A 23788-nucleotide genomic window follows, 5' to 3' on the forward strand; every position below is an offset into this window, starting at 1 on the left:
ACGGAGGGAAAGAATGTATGTGGGGAATGTTTTGGATTTTGGAAAGTTTCACTTTTGAGTGAAGAGGGTGAAGACTGAAATTTCGGCTCAAAGTGAAAGCACCAGATTGTGTCTTGGTTGTTTCAACCCTTGTGTATGTCATGTAGGTGAGTCATTCCTATGAAAAACAGTAGTCGTTAAACAAGCTGGATACTTTAAAAGGTATGGAGCCACAGTTGCAGGTTGCCGCCCCACAAGAACGAACCAAGATGCTTTTATTTGATCGTAGCCTTAATTTGGGGTCTTATTTAAATGTTTGGGCCCTTTGCAAAAGTTGCAAAGGGCTAACTAACGGCTAGTGGCAGGTCAGTCTAGTGCCAAAAAACGGTGTTGCTGTTATTGGCAAAAGTTCCACACATGTGAAAAGTGCAGTTTGGTAGTGCTTGTTGCTCTGCAGATCTGACTGAATACTATAGAAGGGATGGGCTGTTATTGTACACCTGACTGAAGGCTCATATATCTCTGCAGTGGACACTCACTCACTCACTCACTCACAGCCAGACTGATCTGTGGCACGTTACACACCCACAACAGAAAAATCATTCGCACATCTACTCACATTATACATAATGGGAGACAGGTGCGTCGGAGGGGGACGAGTAGGTGAGGAGTTGCAAAGAAACTCCCCCAAACTGTCTAACTTGAATTCAATAGCTGGCAAGGTTTCGGTACTAGACCTTTATCAAGCAAAAGGGATGTTACACAACAGACAGACGCCCTGATCGTTCTCTTTAAAACACTGACACAGTTCCAGCTCACTTCATCCAGCTCGACAAATCCCTTAGCAACTCTATACAAAGTTATGGCGTGTTCGGCGTGTTGACGTGTCTTATTGTTATGCTCTATTTATTTGAATTTCACTTCCGTATTGTGGAAAGAATTTATGTCAAATGCTGAATATGCTATGCTGTTAGATTATGTTCTGATACACAATATAAAATGGATTTTAAAAGTGATGCACACTCAAATAATTTTGTTTTTGTTGCTGTGTCTTGTCATTTGTTACGTCCCCCTTATTCAGTGATCATTCCAGTGTTGCGTCGCCATTTAATACGGTTATTAGCATTACTAAGACAGGTTTTGATGGAAGGATAACAGCAACAGTCGGTCACGGAGCGGAAATCAAAATCTATACAGCTGTGTGTCCAACGTTTTCACACTGCATTATTCGACATTGTGTGTGCTCTTCATCCTGGAAACATGTTAACTGATAAAAACTGGAATACTGTTTACTCTGAGCATATCTGAAGCCCTCCCTCCCCTGCCCTTCCTCAGCATCAGATACTGTCCCCTTTTCTTTTTTTATTTATTGAAAAAGAAAGCCTCATGTGTGGTTGTACTCTTTTAATTTCCATCCAGTTTGGCCTTTTTGGAAACCACTATTGACAATATCCCTTGAAATTGACAAAAGTTCAAAATAGTGTCAGGCTGAGTAGTAGAAAACTTACTGTCCTTGTTTGATCACTAGTACGTGAGCAATGCCTAATGTCTTGTGTAACAAATAAAATGAATTAAACTATGAATGAAATGATAGAACAATAAAAAGCACATGGCAAACCTGGAAAGACCCGGATTTCTGGTTTGTGTTTCTTCTTGAACATCCAGGTGAGTTTTGTGTCTATACATACATACATACAATAATGTTTTATATACACTTGTACTAAAAACATACAACTTACAGAATGATACAGTTTGAACAATGACAAGAATCTGGCTTTTGCCTAATAATCATTCCACGATGACATATAAGAATAATCTGATAAACATCTTCGAGGTTGTGAACAGAGTTAGTGTGCGAGACATTACGGATGAAGCGCAAACTGCTGCAGCACAAATGGACATTTTGTGGTTGCCATGCCAACTGCAGGACACTGTGTCTGTTTCAGATACCGAACGCACGGCTTGAATCAAAGTCCAACTCACTGACAGAGAACAGCAGCACTGTTCAGCCCTTAGCCACTACATTAGTCGAACCATACTTCTTCATTAGGGCTGCACAATTAATTGCGCCTGGATAGCTCACCTGGTTAAGCGTGCGCCCCATGTACAAAGGCTCAGTCCTTGACTTCCGACCCTTCGCTGCATGTCCTTCCCCCTCTTTCTCCCCTTTCCTGTCAATAAAAGGCCTAAAAATGCCCCCCCAAAAAAAAAAAAAATCACACTACAATCATTTGAATTTTAATAATTTTCAATGAAAATGAGAATAATGATACAAAAAAGGTTATTCCCTCCAATATCTTGAATCATATCGCAACAGCAATATCAGTCCAAATAATCGCAATTGGATATTGTCCTCATATCGTGCAGCCCTATTCCTCATTACTCCTTCATAAAGTGTCACCCTCTTTTGTAAGCACACCTGTGTTATTATTATTATTATTATTATTATTATTATTAGACAATGTGTGGCATGTGACGTGTCATTTTAGCCTCACGGAGTCCCAGTTCTTGTTCATGCTTTTGTCCATTAACAACGCCATGAGAATTGCTGTGACCTGAGCTGTGCAGCAGAGAGGCAACAAGGCGGAGCAGACTCGGCTAGAATTACCCATGATTCACCACGTAGCTCTCGTACGGGTGACCCAGCAGTCTCTCTATCTCTGCCTTGGGCACCACCCAACACTTGCCCATGTGGCGTTTCCGCACCGTGTCTTTCAGCGTCTTGTCCTGCAAGGTGAGCGCCATGCTCTCCGATCCCCACCTCAGGATCCCCCTGGCTGAAACCGCCTCATGGCGAGCACCTCCACCCAGATAATCCTTCACCGCTGTTACACGCATGTCAGCGTGCTGAAACTGGCCTGTGGGCAGATAAGGGACAGGAGGAGGAGGGGGTAACTAAGTGCATTTACTCAAGTCCTCTATTTAAGTATAAAACAGACTTGTACTTATTTTGTCTTGTGTTCTGAAGGGGAATTCTATTCTAATAAATGCAACATCTTTCCAAAAGTCAGTGAGTAATCGTGTTAAATAATCGCAATTTCAATATTGACCAAAATAATTGTGATTAAAATTTATTCCATAAATCGAGCAGACCTATTACATAGGCTACTTTTACTTACTGTTTTACAACAGCTCTGTATGTATGTATGTATGTATGTATATATACATATATATATATACATACATATACTATATATATATATATATATATATATATATATATTATATATATATATATATATATACATATATCTTAAGCTGTTTACATTCAGTTTATTCATATGCAATTACTGTCTTATTTATTTTACTTTTTATATTCTATTGTTCTATTTATTGATCCCTTATTTTATCTTGCACTATTTCATGTTCAGATTCTCATTTTGTTTTCACTTGCGTGATCCTCTTTTCTTTTTTTTTTTAAATACATATTTCATTAGCAATGTTGTAAGGAGTCTGAGACTTGAGATTTTTGATTCCCAATGACTACTTCTCTGAAACGAAAAATAAAAAAATAACTTAAACTTGAATTTGGATGTGAGTTGAACAGTGAGAGTGGACATTGAGTGTGTGTGTGTGTGTGTGTGTGTGTGTGTGTGTGTGTGTGTGTGCACACGGTCCAAGATTTTCACCATTTACAGCCAAATGCTGGTAAGATGTTAAAGTGGCTGGTAGATTTGCTTCACCCACCAGTCAGAAAAAAAAAAACATTGTTAATCAATTGATTGGCTGGCTGGAAAATTTTTTGGTGGGCGAAAAAGTTAAAGGACAAATCCGGCGCAAAATGACCCTAGGGGATAATAACACGTGTACCGAGTTGACCGTTCTCTGGGATTTGTTTTCATGCTAATCGAATGTGACCACTTTTAGCGCAAACCGCTAATTAGCTTATAACGCTAGTCGTCGTGGAACGGATAAAGTAAAAAGAAATCGCTATTTCTATACCACTAACAAGGCTCAAAATAGCACCACACTTCCACGGTAGCGTAATGAGGGTCCCTACACGTAAACCGAAGCACTGAGAACGTTATAAGTGTACAGACAGTTTATCAAAAAGATAGTTTATAAAGACAGTAGCGTTCACGTATACAGGTAGAAGTCATCTTGGGAAAACAGTCACGACCAGTCGAACGACGAACGCCGTGCAACGTGCATTCATTTCAGCTCAAGTTGCACAGTTATAAGGTACTTAGCGGTTTGCGATAAAACTGGTCACATTCGATTAGCATGAAAACATATCCCAGAGAACGGTCGACCCCATACACGTGTTATTAACCCCTAGGGTCATTTTGCGCCGGATTTGTCCTTTAATATTGAACCCTGCCATACAGAATGTCACTGAGCTGGTGTGTGCATACGTACCCAGCAGGCCTTGGCTTGAAGCAGACAGCCCCCGCCCATCTGTGATGTAGAAGCCCAGGTGAGCCATCTGCAGGTAGCTGGGCTGTTTGTAGTGGTGGAACAGAACCAGGAAGCGCACGTCCTTGGCCAGCTCGATCCAGCAGCTCTGATGGTTGTCCACGGCAACTGTCACCCCCTGCCTCATCACCGACCCCTGCTGATTGATGGGAAGATGGTCCCGCCCTTCCCCTTCCACTACCACAGCGTCCAGTGACAGGGTGATCATGATGTCACCGGAGCCGCCCGTGGCCGAGGAAATGGTGAGCCGGTCGAAGTATGTCCGCGTGCGCTCTTCAGCACCGTGCTTGGAGGGAGCGCCCATTAGATGGCCGTCAACAATGATACCTTGTGGAGGAAGGGGACACACATTTAGAAATGGGGCTCGGGTTCGACTCCGACCCGTAGCATTTTGCCCCATGTCATCCCCCCTCTCTCTCCCCCCGTTTATGTCTTCAGCTGTCCAATCAATTAAAGGCCAAAAAGCCCCCCCAAAAAAAAAACTAATGCGTGTATCTTGTATGTTAAAGGTGCTGTAGGTAGGATTGTGAAGATCCAGGACTTAACCAAAAAATTTGAACATCAACAACTTCTCAGTCCCTCCCCCCTGTCTGCTAAAGTCCAAAATGGTCTCCTAAGCCCCTCCCCCCACAAGGGAGAATTAATGCGTGTGCATGAGCAGTGATTGACACGCAGTTAGACACCCCCCCTGGCCCTGATTGGTGCATCTGAACAGGGAGCTGTGGATTTTTGCAAATTGCACTACAGCCTGTTTTTTACAAAAACGCTTGCTACGGGGCCATAACGTGAGGTACAAGGTAATGGAGCCTTTTATACATTGTTGTGTTTCTTTAGAAATAAACAATGGACAAATAAAGTCTTTAAACGCTTCAGATGTAAAGTTATTCGCTGTCAAAGTGGCGCCAAAATGAATGGCAGTCAATGGGATGCTAACGGTGATGGCTTGTTAGCATCAAAATGGCGCCATAGGAGCTATGCGTTCCGAGGAGAAGCTTACCCCCTTGGCAACAGCCTAACCCCTTGTCAACTTCCTGTCAGATGATATCATTTACACAGGAACAGGAAATCAACTTGGGGCCATTTAGAATGTTTATGTTCACATATATGAAAAGGTCTTCTGCAAATATGTATAATGCATGTCTAATATATTATATATTATTGTATTATAATACATTTAACTTGTGTTGTTCTTTCGTACATACAATTCAAATGCTTGCCCATCTTATCTATACCTGTTGGTTAAATCACATATTCCTTAATGTCCCTTATATTTGTGTGAAGTCCAGAGAGGAAAAAGGCACATTCATTTTAGAGTTTATGGGAGTGTACAAATGTAACAATTGACCCTTCGCTAAGCCACGCCCGAAAACCGACACAGGCCAATCGTGGCTTAGCAACCGTAACTAGGCGCGGGAGGTCTGTCAAGCTTTCGAGCGAGGGAAACACCGTACGCCGAAGCGTTGTGCAAATCTGATACCCGATATCCTAAAAATTTGGACGGGGTGGTGGAATTTTTTCACTTCCCGAAACCTAAAACCCAAGGGGAGAAAGGTTGGCTCAAGCAGTGTGGGAGGCCCCATTCACAACTAGCTAGCTAAATGTCGACAGTATTAACAAAAACACATACGTTTGCTCCAAGGCAAGAACACGCTAATGTTAGCTAGCTAGCTAGCTAACTCAGCACAGCATTGCTTGGAAATAATGACAGTTCTTTGTTCATAATACATATATTTGAACGTAAAATAAAGGACAATTCCGGCGCAAAACGAACCTAGGGGTAAAATAACAGATGTGTACCCACTCGATCGCTCTCTGGGACGTTTTCATTCTATTCGAGTGTGTTTGGAGCTTGAATCAAGCTAGCGCGGACCGCTGATTAGCTTACAACGCTAGTATTCGGGGCACAGGGAAAGTAAAAACAAATCGCTATTTATACAACTAAAAAGGCTCAAAATATCACCACACTTCAATGGTAGCATAATGAGGGTCCCTAAATGTTAACCGAAGCATTGAGAACTTTGTAAGTGTACAGACAGTTTATTAAAAAGATAGATTATAAAGTCGTGTTCTCGTATACAGGCGGCCGGCGTCTTGGGAGCTACTGTTCATGTTTAAAGCAATCTGAAAATCTCAATAAAAATATGTTTTAAAAAACAAAAAGTAGATTTTTACACTTAAAAGGTGCAGTAGGTAAAACTAACTTTCTGTCATATTTGCTGAAACTGAAAGGGGGGAGGGACTGAGTAGTTGTTGATGTTCAAATTTTTTGGCTAAGTCCTGGATCTTCACAATCCTACCTATGGCACCTTTAAGTGAAATGAGAAATATTTGTGAGCATACCTCTCTCTGGGTCCTCTACCAGTCTGAGGACATCATTAGCTCTGCCGTCCACGGTGAAACACAGGTTCTGATGCAGCTTTGGCAGCTGGACCACGAAATGAGGATCTCCATCAACTACAACAGACAACATCGAGCATTAATACAACAAGAGTACATCAAATATATTCAAACACATTTGACGGTGTAATAAAAAAACATGAACAGTAAGTTGTTGACCTGATGAGGAGAAGACCCGGATGGTGCTCAGTCTGGACGGAGCAGCATCTAAAAGCACAAGACATTCAACTAAAGCACTGGTTCTCAAACTGTGGTACTAGTACCACTGGTGGTACGCGAGCTCCCCCTAGTAGTACGCGGATGGAATCTTTGATATATTTAAAAAAAATGAAATAAAATAATTTAAAAACAATAATAATTAAACTATAATCACTTAAAAGTAATTTAAAATGAGGGGTTGTATAACTAATATTTTTTTGTTTTGATTTCAGCTTGCTAACGTTACACAGTTACATTCATGAACGGAGTGCGCACACATCCATAATTAGTTACGAGCTGGGATGGCGAGATAGTAAGCAGAGGTAAAATGAATGGTTCAAAAACACTGCAATCGTGGCTCCAAATAGAAACTATTAGGAAGAGAAGTGCAGATAAGGGGGGAATATTTCGAGCAGCCTTGTTAGTGGACGAGGGTTAGTTTTGGGTTAAAACGTAATGCCCGGGATGGGCGCTGCGAGGGGACCACTGGTGTGAATAAAAAACTTAAAAACCTCCTTAAAAAACCACGTTCGGTTATATAAAAGCTGTTTAAAAGAAAGCCAGATATTAAAAGCAGGTTAAAAGAACCACTGGACAGGACAGACAGCGGGAGAATACAACTTTAAATAAAAGGTCACCTCCACACCTGCCCTGGCCTCTCTCCTGGAGAGATTACAAAATAAATAATTTAAACAAATAAAAAAATATATAAAATTATGAAAATAAATGCCCCGGCGTCGCAATATAAAAAAATATTCTCCCAATGTTAAAGGAATATTATTTAACATTAAAAAGGACTAAAAACATTTAAAAAGTCTAAAATACTACCTAAATTACTTGCCCTTGTGGTTAAAAAGTATACATACCATTAAAAATTAGTAAATGCTGAGGTTTAAAAGTGCTTAAAAAGTAAAAGTGCCACACAATAATGAACCATAAATATTTGTATATAACAATAGATAATTTAAAATAAGGGTAAGCAGTCGCTGAAGTCTCCACAGCACCTGCTAGAAGCAAATGATCCAAAACAGTAAGGAGATATGACCCGAGTTACCTCAAATTTGGATTCAGTTAGCAGGACGGAGCAAGTACAGCCTGGCTGTCAAATTGTAATAATTGTTTTTAGCGTGAACTGTCCGTTGCTGAAAAGGGTAGGCCTATGCTACTCTATTTTAACGTGGACCACGATGGTGGTACTTACAGCGTCTAATCATATCTGAAGTGGTACGTGGTGTAAAAAGTTTGAGTAACACTGAACTGAAGGACAGCCCTTCTCAGTGCAAAGCACTGAAACCAATGACAGGACTATGAACAGATATGCAAGCAGTGTCTCTACAATAAATCACATATTATTTATTGTAAATAACTCCCACTAAATACCAGTGGTAGAAGAAGTATTTGTATCCTTTACTTAAGTGAAAGTAGTAATACCACACTTGGCATGAAAACACTCCACTACAAGTAAAAGTCATGCATTCAAAACATTATTTAAGTAAAAGTACGTAAGTATTAGGGCTGTGCAATTAATACATTTTTTAATCGTCATTACCATTTCGGCTCCTAACGATCACAAAAACAATGTATTTGAGGGAAACGAGTTTTCTGCACGTTACGTTTTGCAAGTAAACTCTTATATTGTCTTGTTCTTTTCCTATGGGGAAAAGTATTTTGGAAAATTTCACAGTTCAAGGTGTGTTCACTGTTGATTTGTTTACACTGTTTTTTAAGTTCAATAATTGCAACATCTTTCCAAAAGTCAATGAGTAATCGTGTTAAATAGTTGTGATTTCAATATTGACCAAAATAATCGTGAGTATGATTTTTCCATGGTCGAGCAGCCCTAGTAAGTATTATGAGCAAAATGTACTACTTAAAGTACCAAAATACAAATGTAGTGGAGTAAAAGTACAATATTTGTCTCTATAACGCTGTGAAGTGGAAGTATGAAGTATAAAATGGAGTACCTCAAATTTGTCCTCAAGTACAATGCTTAAGTAAATGTATTTTGTTACATTCCAGCACTGCTAAATACTTACCAAATGATCCGGTGTCTGCAGTATCATCCCCTAGAAATAAGTCAGAAAATGTATTTGTAATGCCTGAAAAGCAGCTGCAGTACAATTCTTGCCTCTAATGAGAATTTGAAACTCACAGGCGTCATAGTTGAGATCGTAGTCGTAGTCATAGGTTGCATCATAGTCTGGGAAAATAGAGGCAAGCAATGAGAACACAAGTTTAGGACACGTCCCGCTGCTCAAGAATACATTTAGATTTGACAGAAAACGACAGGATAAGAAGCATTAATAGCGATACACTCACCTTTTACAAGATCGATATCTATAGGAGATAGAACACAAGATAGATTTATATTCAGTTCCAATGCTGTCATGTAGCTGATTAGCATGGTATATCATAATCAAACACCTCTCAGAGTATATCATTACATTTTAATACATTTTTGTATCAGATAAAATGAGATTGAAAGCTCAGAAGAACGTGATCTGTCACTGCAAAATAAAAAATAAAATTCAGCTTCACCTTTCCTCTGAATGAAAGTGGAGACATCTGGTGGAGAGATGAAGAACATTCAGTTAGGAATAAATATACAAAAGTCTGCTGAATATTCAGCTTGTAACTTGATTGATGATAGACTCGACTGGGTGTAACCTAGTCTGGATCAACGAAGGTACATTTCCAGGATAGTTGCCTGACATCCGGCAAGTCAAACTCTGTTCACTTGGGGAAACAGCAAACTTCGAGCTAGCAAGCTACACGCTGAAAATGGTAACCTACCCAGAAGCCCTGCTGCTTCCCACAGCCGCGGCCCATCTGTGACACCAGGCATTGGAGCAAAGGTGGCCGACACAAAGGTGGCGATGCTCAGGTCAGTGTTGTTGTCGTCCACAGCCGGAGCCGGTGCCGGGGGGGGAGAGGTGAGGGGAGACAACAGTTTGTGCAGGGCGGTGGTGATTTCAGGCACATCTGGAGCAGATGTGCTGCTGTTTTCTGCCTCTGTGGAGGGCACAGTCACTTTGACAGGAGGCAGGGCTGGCCTCGCTGTACTGGGCTGTGGGGTAAGGGGTCTCCCTGGAAGGGACGCAGGGGCAGTTGTGACTGAACTGAGTGGAGGTGCGGTGCTGGTGGTGAATGTTAGCATTGTGGTGGTTGTTGAGGAAGTGGTTGTTTTCAAGGCTTTGGGCTGGGGGGTGGAGACTTTTCCAGGTGTAGGGGGTGGCGCTGTTTTTAGAGCATTAAGCACAGAGGTGGGTATCTTACCCGCAGGAGGAAGAGGGGGGGGAGGGAGAGGGACAGCTTTGGATTCATTTTGAGAAGGAGTGGGCTTTTTACCAGAGAATGGAGCTGGGGCAGTTTTGACAGAGCTCGGACTTGAAGTTGTCGTGGTTTTCTTGGATGGGGGTGAAGTTGGGGATGAGTGTTTTTTATTCTGCTTTGGCGGTGGCTGAGGAGGGTCTGGTTTTCTTTTGTTAGGCCTGGCGTTAAAAGGTGTGCTGGGCTTCTTTGCCGCACCGGCAGCAGATATTTTGGTGACGGCAGTAGTCATTGCTGTCGTGGTTGTAGTTGCTGCCGTGGTGGGTTTTGCGGTGGTTGGAGTTTGAGCTGCTTCATCTGCATCCGGTTTAACTACGACTAAAGAAGTGACTGGTGTTACAAAGTTGTACTTCAGGGATAGGTTGGTGGCCTTGTCCGCCAGTAGCCTTTGAGTTGCAGGGTCAGTAGCGTTCAGTTTGGCCAGGAGCAGCTCCTTGATGGTGTAATACGCCCAGAGACGGTGCACAAAGCTGGAGATTCCTTCCAAGTCTCCTGAGCAGTCGGGTAAATCTTCACTCCCGTTCCCCTTTGCATAGGAAATCAACACATCGTTCTCCAACTTGACGTGTTGCTTTGAATCAGTGGCGGACATTGACACCTTAAAATCCTTGACCCCTGGTTTGACTCTCCCAGCCACCACCAACTCTGAGCCTTGGAAGTAGTTGGGGAAAAGGGAGCGGGTGATGTCAAACGCCTGGTCATCCAGGTACGACAGCTGGATGTCTGATAGCAAAGGGCTGGCTACTTCGTCGTAGAAGCCCTTCAGCTGCAAGTCTGCGTCTGCATCCTCGTACACCATCCGAGCCACGCCGCGGTTATCCAGAGACAGGCGTTTCAGGAGGAGGAAGTCGGCGTCGTCTCCAAAGGCCAGGCCAAACAGAGAGGAGGAGCCCAAAGCTTTCTTGGCGTTGTTAAGGATGGTGTCACCAGCCGTCACTCCGATGGTTGCCTCCCCGTCCGTAAGGAAAATGACCAGAGGGACGCGGTGCGATGAGGGGTGGCTGGAAGAGGCAGAGGATGGAGGGTTGACCAGCTGGGCAGCTGAAAGCAGAGCTGCATTGATATTTGTCCCTGATACAGAAGAGTGGGACAATCAGTGTTAAAGGAAGAGGACAAACCAAACATAAGGAAGTTGAAAACAATCAACTTCAGATGAACTATTGGAGGAAGGTTCGTCCAGTATACAAAGCTGCTCCATTAGCTCTAGATACAGATTCATTCAATTTAAAGTCTTACACAGACTGCATTACTCCAAACCCAAATTTGGACAGATGTGATATCTCAGAGGGATCACAGTCACACTTAATTCTGGCACTGTCCAGTATTAAGTAATTTCTGGATTGACATATTCAACTATCTTTCAAAACAATGCCAGACAAATATTCAGCCAGATTGTAATATGTCTATTCTTGGTTGCTCTGACAGTACTGAGGCCCTTCCTCCCCATCATAAGGCAATTATTAGAACAGGCAAGGTTGCTGCTAAAAAATAAATAATACTTAATTGGAAGTCTCCACTGTCCCCGTATTATAGGAGTTAGCTCAATTTTGGCTACAATGCCACAGCTCCAACACTATGTTGATGTAACAAAGCATAGTGAGTTGGTTAAAAATCCATATAAATGTGTTAAAGGACAAATCCGGTGCAAAATGAACCTTGGGGTTAATAACACATGGGTACCGAGTGGACCGTTCTCTGGGATATGCTTTCATGCAAATCGAATGTGACCAGTTTTATCGCAAACCGCTAATTAGCTTTTAACGCTAGTTGTCGGGGCACGGGTAAAGTAAAAAGAAATCACTATTTCTATACCACTAACAAGGCTCAAAATAGCACCACACTTCCACGGTAGCGTAATGAGGGTCCCTACATGTAAACCGAAGCACTGAGAACTTTGTAAGTGTACTGACAGTTTATTAAAAAGAGATTTATAAAGACGATATTATAAAGTCGAACAACGAATGCCGTGTAACCAGTAACCAGTAACATAGCTCAAGCACAGAGTTCGTCGTTCGACTGGTCATGACTGTTTTCCCAAGATGGCGCCTGCATGTATATGTGAACAGTACGGTCTTTATAATCTATCTTTTTAATAAACTGTCTGTACACTTACAAAGTTCTCAATGCTTTGGTTTACATGTAGGGACCCTCATTATGCTACCGTGGAAGTGTGGTGCTATTTTGAGCCTTGTTAGTGGTATAGAAATAGTGATTTCTTTTTACTTTACCCGTGCCCCGACGACTAGCGTTATAAGCTAATTAGCGGTTTGCGCTTAAACTGGTCACATTTGATTAGCATGAAAACAAATCCCAGAGAACGGTCGACTCGGTACACGTGTTATTAACCCCTAGGGTCATTTTGCGCCGGATTTGTCCTTTAAGGTTACAACCGGTTTAGATTTTTTTTATAAATGAATCGCGATGCAATTTTTAAACAGCCTAGGACATAATCTACTTTTGATTCCACGTTTGTCTTCAGACGTCACTATGTGTTCTTAGTTTAGAGATTTATTTATTTAGTTATTTTGATGTGGGATTTGGTTTAAAAATCATTATTATTTTTTCCTTTGCTATTTAACTAACACACAATCTCAGTTCAATTTTGATAAGAAGACACATATGTAGTTTTGAACAATTTATATTACTAAAGGAATTTTTTTTCAGTCATTTGTCTGCAGCTTATTCTGTAAAAGAATTGTGAGAAAATAGTATCGTGAACTTAAAATCATAATGAGTCAGGAGTTAAATGTATCCCTATCAAACAATATCACATTTCAACTCACATCCTTCTGCAATAATCCTCTTCACAAAGTCTTTGGCGTCTCGTACATTCTGCCGAGTCGCCCGGACTGTTCGTCCTTTCTTCCAGGTGTGAACTTTGTCTGAGAAGGTGATGATATTGAAGTGGTCTCCCTCTCTCAGGTCCCCGAGAATGGTGCCCATGGCCTGCTTGGTCTACTGACAGAAATGTTTAGAATTATTGACAGAAATACCACATTCTTTTTGCAGAATGAAGATAGATAAACCGTGCAGAAATAATGTGATACTGTAAATATATTTTACTATTTATTCTCTTAACTTATATTTATTTATTGTTTGTTTATCTTTAGAGTGTCTTGTACTTTCCCCCCCTTTCCCTTGCTGCTGCAACAGTGTGAATTTACCAATTGTGACATTGATAAAGGATTTTGAATCTTGAATATTGTTATTATATTATATTTTATCTATCTGTCCAATCTGAGTTTTCTGTTGCACGACTAAAACAACTTTTGAACGTACACGTTCCACCAAAACAAGTTCCTTCCCGAGGCTATTTTGCAGAGGCACCGTTGCTCTGTCCGGCACTTAGCACCGCCCAAGACGATTGTGATTGGTTTAAAGAAATGCCAATAAACCAAACCATCCCTGATAGCTGTGTGGACTAGCCAGACCTTCCTTTGCAGCTCAGCGGTGGAGGAAGGTCTGGCAAAGCGAGACTACAAGATTAGTAATGCTGTTTATGCCATATTCCTACCTACGTTATGGAACTTAAAAATAGAAACATCAGACAAGTTTTGCCCCTTTTTAAAGGACAATTCCGGCACAAAATGAACCTAGGGGTTAATAACACATCGGTACCGAGTCAACCGTTCTCTGGGATTTTTTTTCATGCTAATCGAATGTGACCAGTTTATTTATTAGCTTTATTAGCTTTTAACGCTAGTCGTCGTGGCACGGGTAAAGTAAAAAGAAATCACTATTTCTATACCACTAACAAGGCTCAAAATAGCACCACACTTCCACAGTAGCATAATGAGGGTCCCTACATATAAACCAAAGCATTGAGAACTTTGTAAGTGTACAGACAGTTTACTAAAAAGACAGTTTATAAAGACAGTACCGTTCACGTATACATGCAGGCGCCATCTTGGGAAAACAGTCACAACCAGTCGAACGACGAACGCCGTGTAACAAGTAACCAGTAACATAGCTCAAGTAGCTCAAGCACGCCATTCGACTGGTCATGACTGTTTTCCCAAGATGGCGCCTACCTGTATATGTGAACAGTACAATAAAACTGGTCACATTCGATTAGCATGAAAGCATATCCCAGAGAACGGTCGACTTTGTACCCATGTGTTATTAACCCCTAGGTTCATTTTGCGCCGGAATTGTCCTTTAAGGTGTCAGGTGTGAAAAGGAGTACTCAACATTTGTTGTGTTCTGGTTTCAGACAGTTGAAAAACAATAAGATACAGTACAGGATGAAGGCTCTACAGGATGATTCTTTGCCTTGGCAACTATCATGTTTTTCCCATATGACGTACAGATTTGTTGGCATATTATTATCAAATGGCTTGAAAAATAGTGCATATAGCTGCTGCCGTAAATGGAGCACCGGACCCCGCCCCCTAGGTTTGGGCTGAGCCCCGAATGTTTACAACCTCTGGCTCCATGTCCCCATGTCCACTTTACCTGTTTCATCTTAGTGCCTATCATTGAGCCACTGACATCAATGACAAAAATAACATCCTTAGGAACCACAGGAAGCCCTCTGGGAGCAAAGTAATGCACAAAGTAGCCGTCATACACCTGAGAGGAAAAAAAAAAGACAACCTTTAGTATTTTTGTATTGTGACAAACAATCACACTCATGTGTATTTGACAGGCCAGAAGTAAAAATCCAATGCTGCTGACCTGGACTTCACCCATGAGGTCTTTAAGATCCACATCATACTGGATGATGAAGTCTGCGTTTAGACCTTTAGAGGAGATGCTGTTCTGCTGCCGTAGAGTAGGACTGTAGCGAACCTGAGCACAGCAGGCGCTCTGCTCCACATGAGTGGAGGCAGGAGGCTCTGTGTCACCTTTAGGAACATAGGACAGGGTTAAACCCATGTAGCCGTAGTCTGAAATGGTTAAAGTAATCATCTATAACATTTCCATTTTGAGAAATACTCTTATTTGGAGTCCACGCAGCATTCCGGGATGGGAAAACGTGCTCTGGTTTATTGGCATTTCCTTAAACCAATGACAATCGTACGGAGCAACGGAGACTAGCAAATAGTATTATAATAGTTATTATAATTATAATAGATTTACCCTGCAGAGATCTGAGGAGCAGTTAACCATAGTCCTCAGAAATTCACTGGAGTTTAGAGTGTAAAATGCCAACACAAAGAAAGCCCAAGGCAATGTATATGCAGCCTAAATGAGTGAAATCCGGCGGAATTTCCGTCTGCAACAGAGCAATCCCGGAAGTGGAACCATCGAGGATATAGACTACCTTTGGATAGAGCTAAACTGAGCTAAGCCAGCTGCTGGCTGTAGCTTCATATTTACTAGGGTTGTAACTCACACGTTTTATCACGATACAATATTATATCAAATCTTTGGACAATGATACACTATTTACTGATATCACAGTCTGCCACGACACGATTTATTCGCTTTAGGGCCCTGCGACTGATACGAGACGATACATAAGCCCATTTAACACAATAGTTTACATTTATTTACAAAAAGCGACCCAAAATATGATTTGACAATTATATTACTAAACTCTTCCATTTACATAAAAAAAAATACTCTATTTAATAAAAAGTTAAAAAATTGGGAATTTCAAAATATAGGGGCATCTTAAAGATGATGATACTGTATGTAGAGGCTAAGCCCAAGCTTTAAGCCCCTGAGGTGCTGTTCCACGGGTAGAGTAATTGACGCACTTCTACCTTCTTGATCAATAAAAGTCCAAGTCATATTTGCAGTTAAAACCTTTGGTTCCATTTATTTCCGTGAGATCTTAGTTGGGTTTCCAGACAAATCACTGCTTGTATGTATGCCTGTGTAGTGTTGTGGTGTTGGTGTGTTCAAAAACTGTATGTGCTTCCGGGTTGCGCCCGAAGGAACCAAAGATTGGTTCCTATTTATACCAAGGGCACTAATTGGCTCTTACACTGTATGCATCGATATTTTCACTTTGTATTGATAATATTGGATCGTTGAGGATTAAATCGGTATATCGATGCAGATCGATGTATCCCTGATGTATCCCCCTAATATTTACTGTACAAACGTGAGAGTGGTACCTGATGGTCGGTGTCCCTGTACTTTAAAACAGTGTAGAAGTATTTTAAGATTTCTTCTTTGAAAGTTGATCATCCTAATGACCCATCTCAAAAATATACAGTATATCGACGTGTAATAACTCAGATTTTACCTTGAGCAGTGTTGGAGAGCAGTCGGTTCGTCTTGAGAGGAAAGGCTTTGATGAAACTGATGCCCGTCCGCTCCATTATAGTGACGTCTAAGGTGAGGTTCTGCACAGGCTGTCCCGGCCTCAGACCCAGACTGAGCTCGTAGCGGCCGAGCCGCCGAGGCAGCAGCTCCTCGTAGCTCAGGGAGAAGGACATCCGAGCTCCCGACGGCACGCTCACCGCCACACGGAACTTCTCAATCTCCCGCTCTCTGGAACACCGCACAGTAAAAAGGGAAGGAAAACTCACAATACTGGATTGTCAGTCTCTGTGTAAGAACAGGTTCACATTAGAGCTGGGCGATATGGAGAAAATCAAGTATGTAATATCATTTTGACCAAATACATGAATATCAACATAGTAGGGTTGACAATTGGTGCTTTCACAAAATATTTACACAATGAGATTTTTGGAAAATAATTATGTGGATATAATGACTGAGTGGGTAAAATAATAGAACAGCTAGAACAGTCTGGTAAGTTCAGAAAATCACTTTACTGTAATGTAGCCTTTATCTAGACGGTATCTAGCCTCATATATCGATATATCGATACTGTATATTTCCCAGCTCTAATTCACATTCAAAAATGTTATTTTGTGGAAGCTAAAGAAATAAGAACAAATTTGGGACTGACTTGGTAGCAACAAGTCCGGCTGTTTTTCCTTGCTTCTTAGCGGCATCGTAAATCTTCCTGGCAGCAGCTCTTTCCTTCACCTGGGCCACATACACCTTGCCATTGGAGGTGCTGATGGGATGGAGGAAAGAGGAAGAAGAAATAGCTCTCTGTGTGACTCACAGTGGCCAGATTATATTTCAGTCACAAACACGCCTGGCCTGCATTGATTGATTTTATTTTGCTCCATGTATTTCCAGAGTGATCACAAAGCTGCTTCACAAACACGCATCATGCTTGTTTGCAAATGGAGTTTCTACCATGGGAAAAGGGGGTGGGGGGGGGTCATAAACAGGGCGAGGAGTGGAAAAGAGTAATTTCCCTCTGAAAACAGCGTTAATGAAGAGAGATCCTGCAGGCCGATGACGCTGCGTGCTACACCCGGCAAAACCCCAACCAAAACCACCGCTCCAAAGTGGGATCCAATTCACACAGTGCACTTCCTAGACTTCGGTGACCGCTGATGGCACGTGACGAGGTGCTAAATTAAGGTCAAGCCCTTTGAACAAATATATCCAAAGAGAAAAAAACATCAAGGGTTTACTAAAATAAACCCACAGGCTTGAAGCGGGTCTTGTTTGAGAAACAGAGCAGAATGGCAAGAGTGGAAAATGGAGCCGCTTGTATTTATATGTGTGGCTGCCGGCCGGCTGGCTGAGGGGGTAAAGGAACGGCTGTACATCAGTTACTTACACATAGAACACAGAGTTCTTAGTTTCAGACACAGAAATGCCAAAGAACTAATGTAACACATTTGCCACAGCTTTTTTTTCCTCCTTTGGGGTATTTGGTGATGTGCTGACGGCTGTATAGGTTCTGAGTGTGAAAATGTGTGTAAGTGAGTCTGTGAAAGACAGAAGCCAAGGATTATGGTTGTAAAAAATAAAAAACTGTACCAACTCCAGACTCACACATAGTTAAAAAAAATCTAAGTCTACGTCCACCTCCACGTAGGCACGCATACTGTATGTACATTTAGGCGTGTGTGTGTGTGTGTGTGTGTAGCGTATCTAAACTGGCAGGCTGCCTCAGTAAACTGTGCGGGGGAGAAAAGGGGAACTGGGCAAACTCCTGTCATTTTCTCTATTAACTTTCTGACTTCCATTTACAAAGCCTGGTATTCATGTGCCCTGAGGTTCCCCCTCCTCCTGACCTGCTTCCGCTCCCAAACCCAGCTCCAAGTTTGGGGTTTGGCCTGCAATGTTGACTTGTTTGTTTTGTTTATATTTAGCCAGTTTTGAAGAAGAGCGGTCAGCAAACCCTCTCGGTAATCAAATTATGCATCTCTCCTCCGGACCGGAATTCTAGTCCCTTACATAATTCCTCTGAAGTTTTATTTCTGGATTCTGCCCAGGAACGAGAACATTACTTTTATTTATTGCAATTCCCCCCCCCCCATATAGCAGGGACTTATTATTTAATGCTTTTGACTCAGTGGGTTTGAATAAAGGGTTTGTTGTGAGGAATTATCATCCAAAACACAGTAAATGTAACTGTGATTGTTTGCATTTCCTGGCTTTCAAGGCAATGTTAGAGATTAGAAGTACAGGAAATGAAAGGACAGACACTCAGGCTATATCTACACCACTATGTTTTCATTTTGAAGAAAAAAAAGATCTCCGTCCACACAAGAGTTTTAGCTCCAGTAGCAGAACTAATCTCCGTCCATATAAACACGTCTGACAACACATATCACATGACCATTCTCATGCACTGGGCATGTGCGTGCTGGTGTAAACAGGAAGCAGATTGTTGGACATTACTCAGGTTGGAAATCATGGATGTATAAGTTGAAAACACAGAAAATACTTTGGAGAAAGAACACTAATGGTGAAAAGTAAGATCAGGGATTTATTAGCTTGGAGCGACGGCGAGGTGGAGCTGTACTGTAATCCTACCTAAACGATAAGACTGACTGATGTGCGTCGCTGTGTCCAAAGGTCTCCGTTTGTGCCCGTCCAGACTACAAAGCAACGCCGGAGTTTTCAAAGCAAAACCGGGGCAGCCGAGTTTCCAAATGTCTCCGTTTTAGAGGCTCGGAAACTCTGGAGTAGTGTGGACGCGTAAACATAGCAAAAGATATTCGTTTTTAAATCAAAACGTAGTAGTGTAGCATTCAAATAATACACTTATAAACAAATACAGGAAGTAGTGATGTAGAAGCGCTGTCTACTGTGGAAGTGAAAAGACTTACATGGTGAAGTTGGAGATGAAAGCAGAGGAGGGCAGGTCCACCTCGAAGGCAGCCTCCTTGGTGATGGGCAGCTGGTTCCAGACTGAACTCTGGACTCTGGTAACAGCGTAGCGGGACACCACGGAACACCTCACATGGTAGTCTGTCACCTTCAGCTAGTGACATCACAAACACATGCACAAATCCCTACAGAGGCTGGAGCAGAAAGCACTGGAGCTGAGGAGGCATTACAAGACAGCACAGTGGCCCAATGGTTAGCACTGTGGCCTCACAGCAAGAAGTAACCGGGTTTGAACCCTGATCATCTGTGTGGAGTGTGCATGTTCTACCCGTGCTGTGTGGGTTTTCTCCGGGTGCTCCAGTTTCCCCCACCACTAAAAACACATTCTCCCTCTGTGTGTGGTGAGCCTCTGGCGTCATAAGGCTGTCGTGAATCACCCAGGTGGGTGCTACACATTGGTGGTGGTAGAAAGTAGTCACCCCCCCCCAACCCCCCCAAGTGTCTATGATAAAGCGCTATATAAATGTAATGAATTATTATTACATGGAGGGACAAGACCAGTGGTGGAATGTAACTAAGTACATTTACTCAAGTACTGTACTTAAGTACAAATGTTGAGGTACTTGTACTTTACTTGTCTTTTCGCGCCACTTTCTACTTCTACTCCGCTACATTTCAGAGAGAAATATACTTTTTACTCCACTGCATTCATCTGACAGCTTTAGTTACTTTACAAATTAAGATTTTTGCACACAAAACACATGTAGTTTATAAAATCTGATGTTTTATTCTAAATAAACTAGCCAACAATATAAGGACCTACAAGTCCAGCTGAAATGATTAGACCATTAAACACACAACTGTCTGGATCCTTTCCAGTCTCTAAAACGGGAAGATTTTTCTGTATCGAGTACTTTTAATTTTAATACTTAAAGTACATTTTCTTGAGGATACTTACATACTTTTACTTAAGTAACATTTTCAATGCAGGACTTTTACTTGTAACAGAGTATTAGTAATTGTACTTAAGTAAAGGATCTAAATACTTCTTTCACCACTGGACAAGACACATTATTGTCATCCACTGAATGCAAGAAAGGTGGTCTTTGAGGGCTGATGGCAACGGTGGAAGAAGTATTTAAATGTTTTACTTCAGTGAACGTACTAATACCCCACTGTAAAAATACTACAAGTAAAAGTGTGCAAGTATTATCAGCCACATGTACTTAAAGTATCAAAAGTAAAAGTATGTATCATTGTGCAGTGACGTGTTCCCTGTCAGTGTGTTCCTCTTCTATCTGATGTTTCTGGATTAATATTCCTGCTGCATTCATGTGTATGTTGTATTTTACTGCTGTAGATGTTACAGGTTGTGCTCATTTGAACTCCTTTATATACTGTTGATAGTTTAATCTACAGCCATGCATCATATTCTATAAGATCATCATATGTTTGTAGCGTTGCTGTCCTGTGAGAACCACGTATCTCTAAAAAGTTTTTAAAAAACTTCATGGTGTCAGAAAAACAGCCCTGTTTTCAGCTTTGTGACGGTGTATTTTCCAGCTGATCCAGGAGGCTTTTTAAAGACTTTATTCAGCTTAAGAGGGAGGAGAACTTCCTCAACACATAAAGGAACACTTCGTCTTTCAGTTTATCACAAACATACAACATCAAAACATCTGGAGATGCATGGTTTTCACCGATCAGGAAGGGGATGAAAAACTGTCATCTGAAAAGTAACTAAAGCTGTCAGAGAAATGTAGCGGAGTAGAAGTATAAAGTTGCATAACGTGTAAGTAATCAATTAGAGTACAATCACATTGAATTTGCACTTAAGTACAGTATTTAAATACATGTAGTCACATTCCACCACTGGCTGATAATGTCGTTTTGCAACTTATTAAATCATATTTATTTAGTCATTAAGTCATCCCCACAGATCCTAACTTCATGGCACATTGACACACTGCTGGGAGAGCACCAATCAGATCTGAGTATAACAGACAACTGTGATTGCTTACTTAACCCCCCCCCCCCTTATGCGTAGGGAAAACAAATCATAAACCTCACACACAACTTGTTCTTTGTTTTGTCCCACACCGCGGTCGGCCCTGCGTCGCTCTGACGAGTCAACCAAACAACACAAAGCATTTCCCTGCATGCCGTCTCTGTCCTCGTTTACTGGCGTGAGCCAATCTGGTCAGCGCTGGCCACATTACTGCAGGACGAGGCCGGACGAGGCCGGACGAGGCCGGACGAGGCGACAGGCAGCAGGAAGAGAGCCACATCAGCCCTCCTGCTCACTGCTATTTAGGAAGGCTGTGGTCTGTGCTGTACAGACTGTATTACTGTGTGTTTTCAGGGGATTGCTTCACAGTTAACACTGAAGCAAAGTGAGGGGAAACCACAGTGGAGCTACGTATGACACCATGGAAGCTTGGTCTGCAACTCACTTTGTAGGCCATCACTGGTGGAAAGTAACTCATTTTACTTAAGTACTGTACATAAGTGCAATTTTTAAGATGCCTGTACTTGACTTAAGTATTTTCATTTTATATTCCATTATACTTTCACTCTACATTTCACAGGGAAATATTGTACTTTTTACTTCACTGCAAAGTACTTTACTTGAACTAAAAGTAAAGTTACTTTTCAAGTAGTTTTATACAAAAAAAATGTTTTTCAAATACAATTTGTTAACGCCAGCTGGTCTAGTTTGTCCTCATTGTGTCAGATTGTTGACTTTTCCCCTCTAAACTCTTCAGAAAAAAAGCTTGAATCCCAAAGAAATCAAATCAAAAATCAAAGATTAGAGAAAAGCTTAATACAAATGTGTGTAGCAGAGCTTAGTTTTTTTCCCTCTCTCTCACATTTGTAGATATAATAAATGTTTAACAGGGACTAAGAAATTGTGTCTCATATGTTGTTTCATGAGGAGCTCCAATCTTACACTAACAGTCAGATTCATATTTGACATTTAACGGCAGTAACCGGATAAACTTACCACTGCTTTTGTTGGTTTGCTTTGACGTCTTACTCTCTGGAAAAGAAACAAGACAAGCAAGTCACTCAAGTGCATGGGGAGTTTTGGCAAATGTGATTTTAAGAGGCCAACAGCACACTGTGGTGATGTGACACATAATACAATGTATTAGTACCACTGTTTGTTCAAAACTCCTCCTTTTTGAAGAAATCTCCACAGTCTGCCTATGTGAGGGTTGGGTCAAGATTTTGTGTCGAGATAGTCTGAATCTAAGTCATTCACGAATGGAGGGGAAGTGGAACTGGAAATAAATGCTTTCACTGTACACAGGGCCAGTGAGGGTTGCACGATTTGCTCTCAAATGTTAATTTTGCACACAAGTCACTGCTGTGTCAATACATTACCACATATCCTGGTCATTGCTGGGAATCTAACATTAACAAATATGTTTAAAAGTGGAAAACCTTTAGAGGAAAACGTATAAATCATATCATTTATATATATTTTTTAAAATATTTTATGTTCTGGCCCAGTGAGTATTGGTTGCAAAATCTCACTTTGGGAAACATATACTACTCTTAAATTCTGGGTATGGTCACTAACAGCATTTTGCAGTGTTACCAATAGTTTTAATTCTGCAGAAGTCTTACATTATATTTGCGATTAGGGTACAGATATTATTCACATACAACATACAGTTCTGTGTTATTGTTACACTGTGTTCCTGCCTCGACTCAGCCTGCTTTAACAGAGGGGTGTGTTTCACAAAGTAGCATAAATTGTAGCCATCAATGATTTTTGACACATTGAAAAAAAGGTAAATAAAGAAAAATATACCTGTAAAAGAACACTTGCTCCCAGGTTTGCTTCATAATCCCTTGTTAATCCCTCTTGCACATACAAAGTGAGGAACACTAGAATGCACTGGATCCGGAGGTTCATCATGTCCATGATAATTCAGCTTTTAGGCTCTCAGATGAGGTGCTCTCAGGTTCTCAGCAGTTGTGCACATACCTCACATTTTACACAAGTTCTTTTCTGCAAGGGGCCGGCTTTCTCCTCCCTCACCTCGGCTTAGTTTACTTCCACCGCAGTGATAATGAAAGAAGTTACGATACGAGTAAAACATCCGTCTGGTGTTGTGGGGGGGAAAAAAAAAAGCTTAAAAAGCATGAAGTTGAGTCAGAAAGTTGCGTGAGTCCCACTGGCTTTAAAGAAAGCAGCTCCCAGCTTGTATGCTTGCATACTGGAAATTTCGCAGACTGCTGCCACCGAGGTGCACGAGAGAAATGAGGGATTGTTAACCCCTGCTCGGCTATTTGGGGAAAATACACCGCTACCAAAACACCTCCCCTTCCCCCTCTCTGTAGGAGTGCTCCT

General features: G+C 41.5%; 1 protein-coding gene across 1 annotated transcript; it reads right to left on the reverse strand.

The window, feature by feature from the left end:
- Positions 1-1368: 1368 nt before the first annotated feature.
- Positions 1369-23731, reverse strand: itih6 (inter-alpha-trypsin inhibitor heavy chain family member 6). Its single transcript, XM_078255832.1, has 17 exons — positions 23246-23731; positions 22430-22465; positions 19425-19579; positions 17192-17302; positions 16520-16767; positions 14998-15167; positions 14776-14892; positions 13104-13275; positions 9784-11391; positions 9529-9555; positions 9310-9327; positions 9143-9190; positions 9027-9056; positions 6952-6999; positions 6736-6849; positions 4339-4722; positions 1369-2837 (listed from the first exon to the last, which is right to left on the reverse strand). The coding sequence occupies exons 1-17, from the start codon at positions 23357-23359 to the stop codon at positions 2584-2586; spliced, it is 3654 nt and encodes a 1217-aa protein (XP_078111958.1). The 5' UTR covers positions 23360-23731; the 3' UTR covers positions 1369-2583.
- Between the last annotated feature and the right edge of the window lie 57 nt (positions 23732-23788).

Source organism: Sander vitreus, chromosome 7, assembly GCF_031162955.1.
Source record: "Sander vitreus isolate 19-12246 chromosome 7, sanVit1, whole genome shotgun sequence".
Taxonomy (NCBI): domain Eukaryota; kingdom Metazoa; phylum Chordata; class Actinopteri; order Perciformes; family Percidae; genus Sander; species Sander vitreus.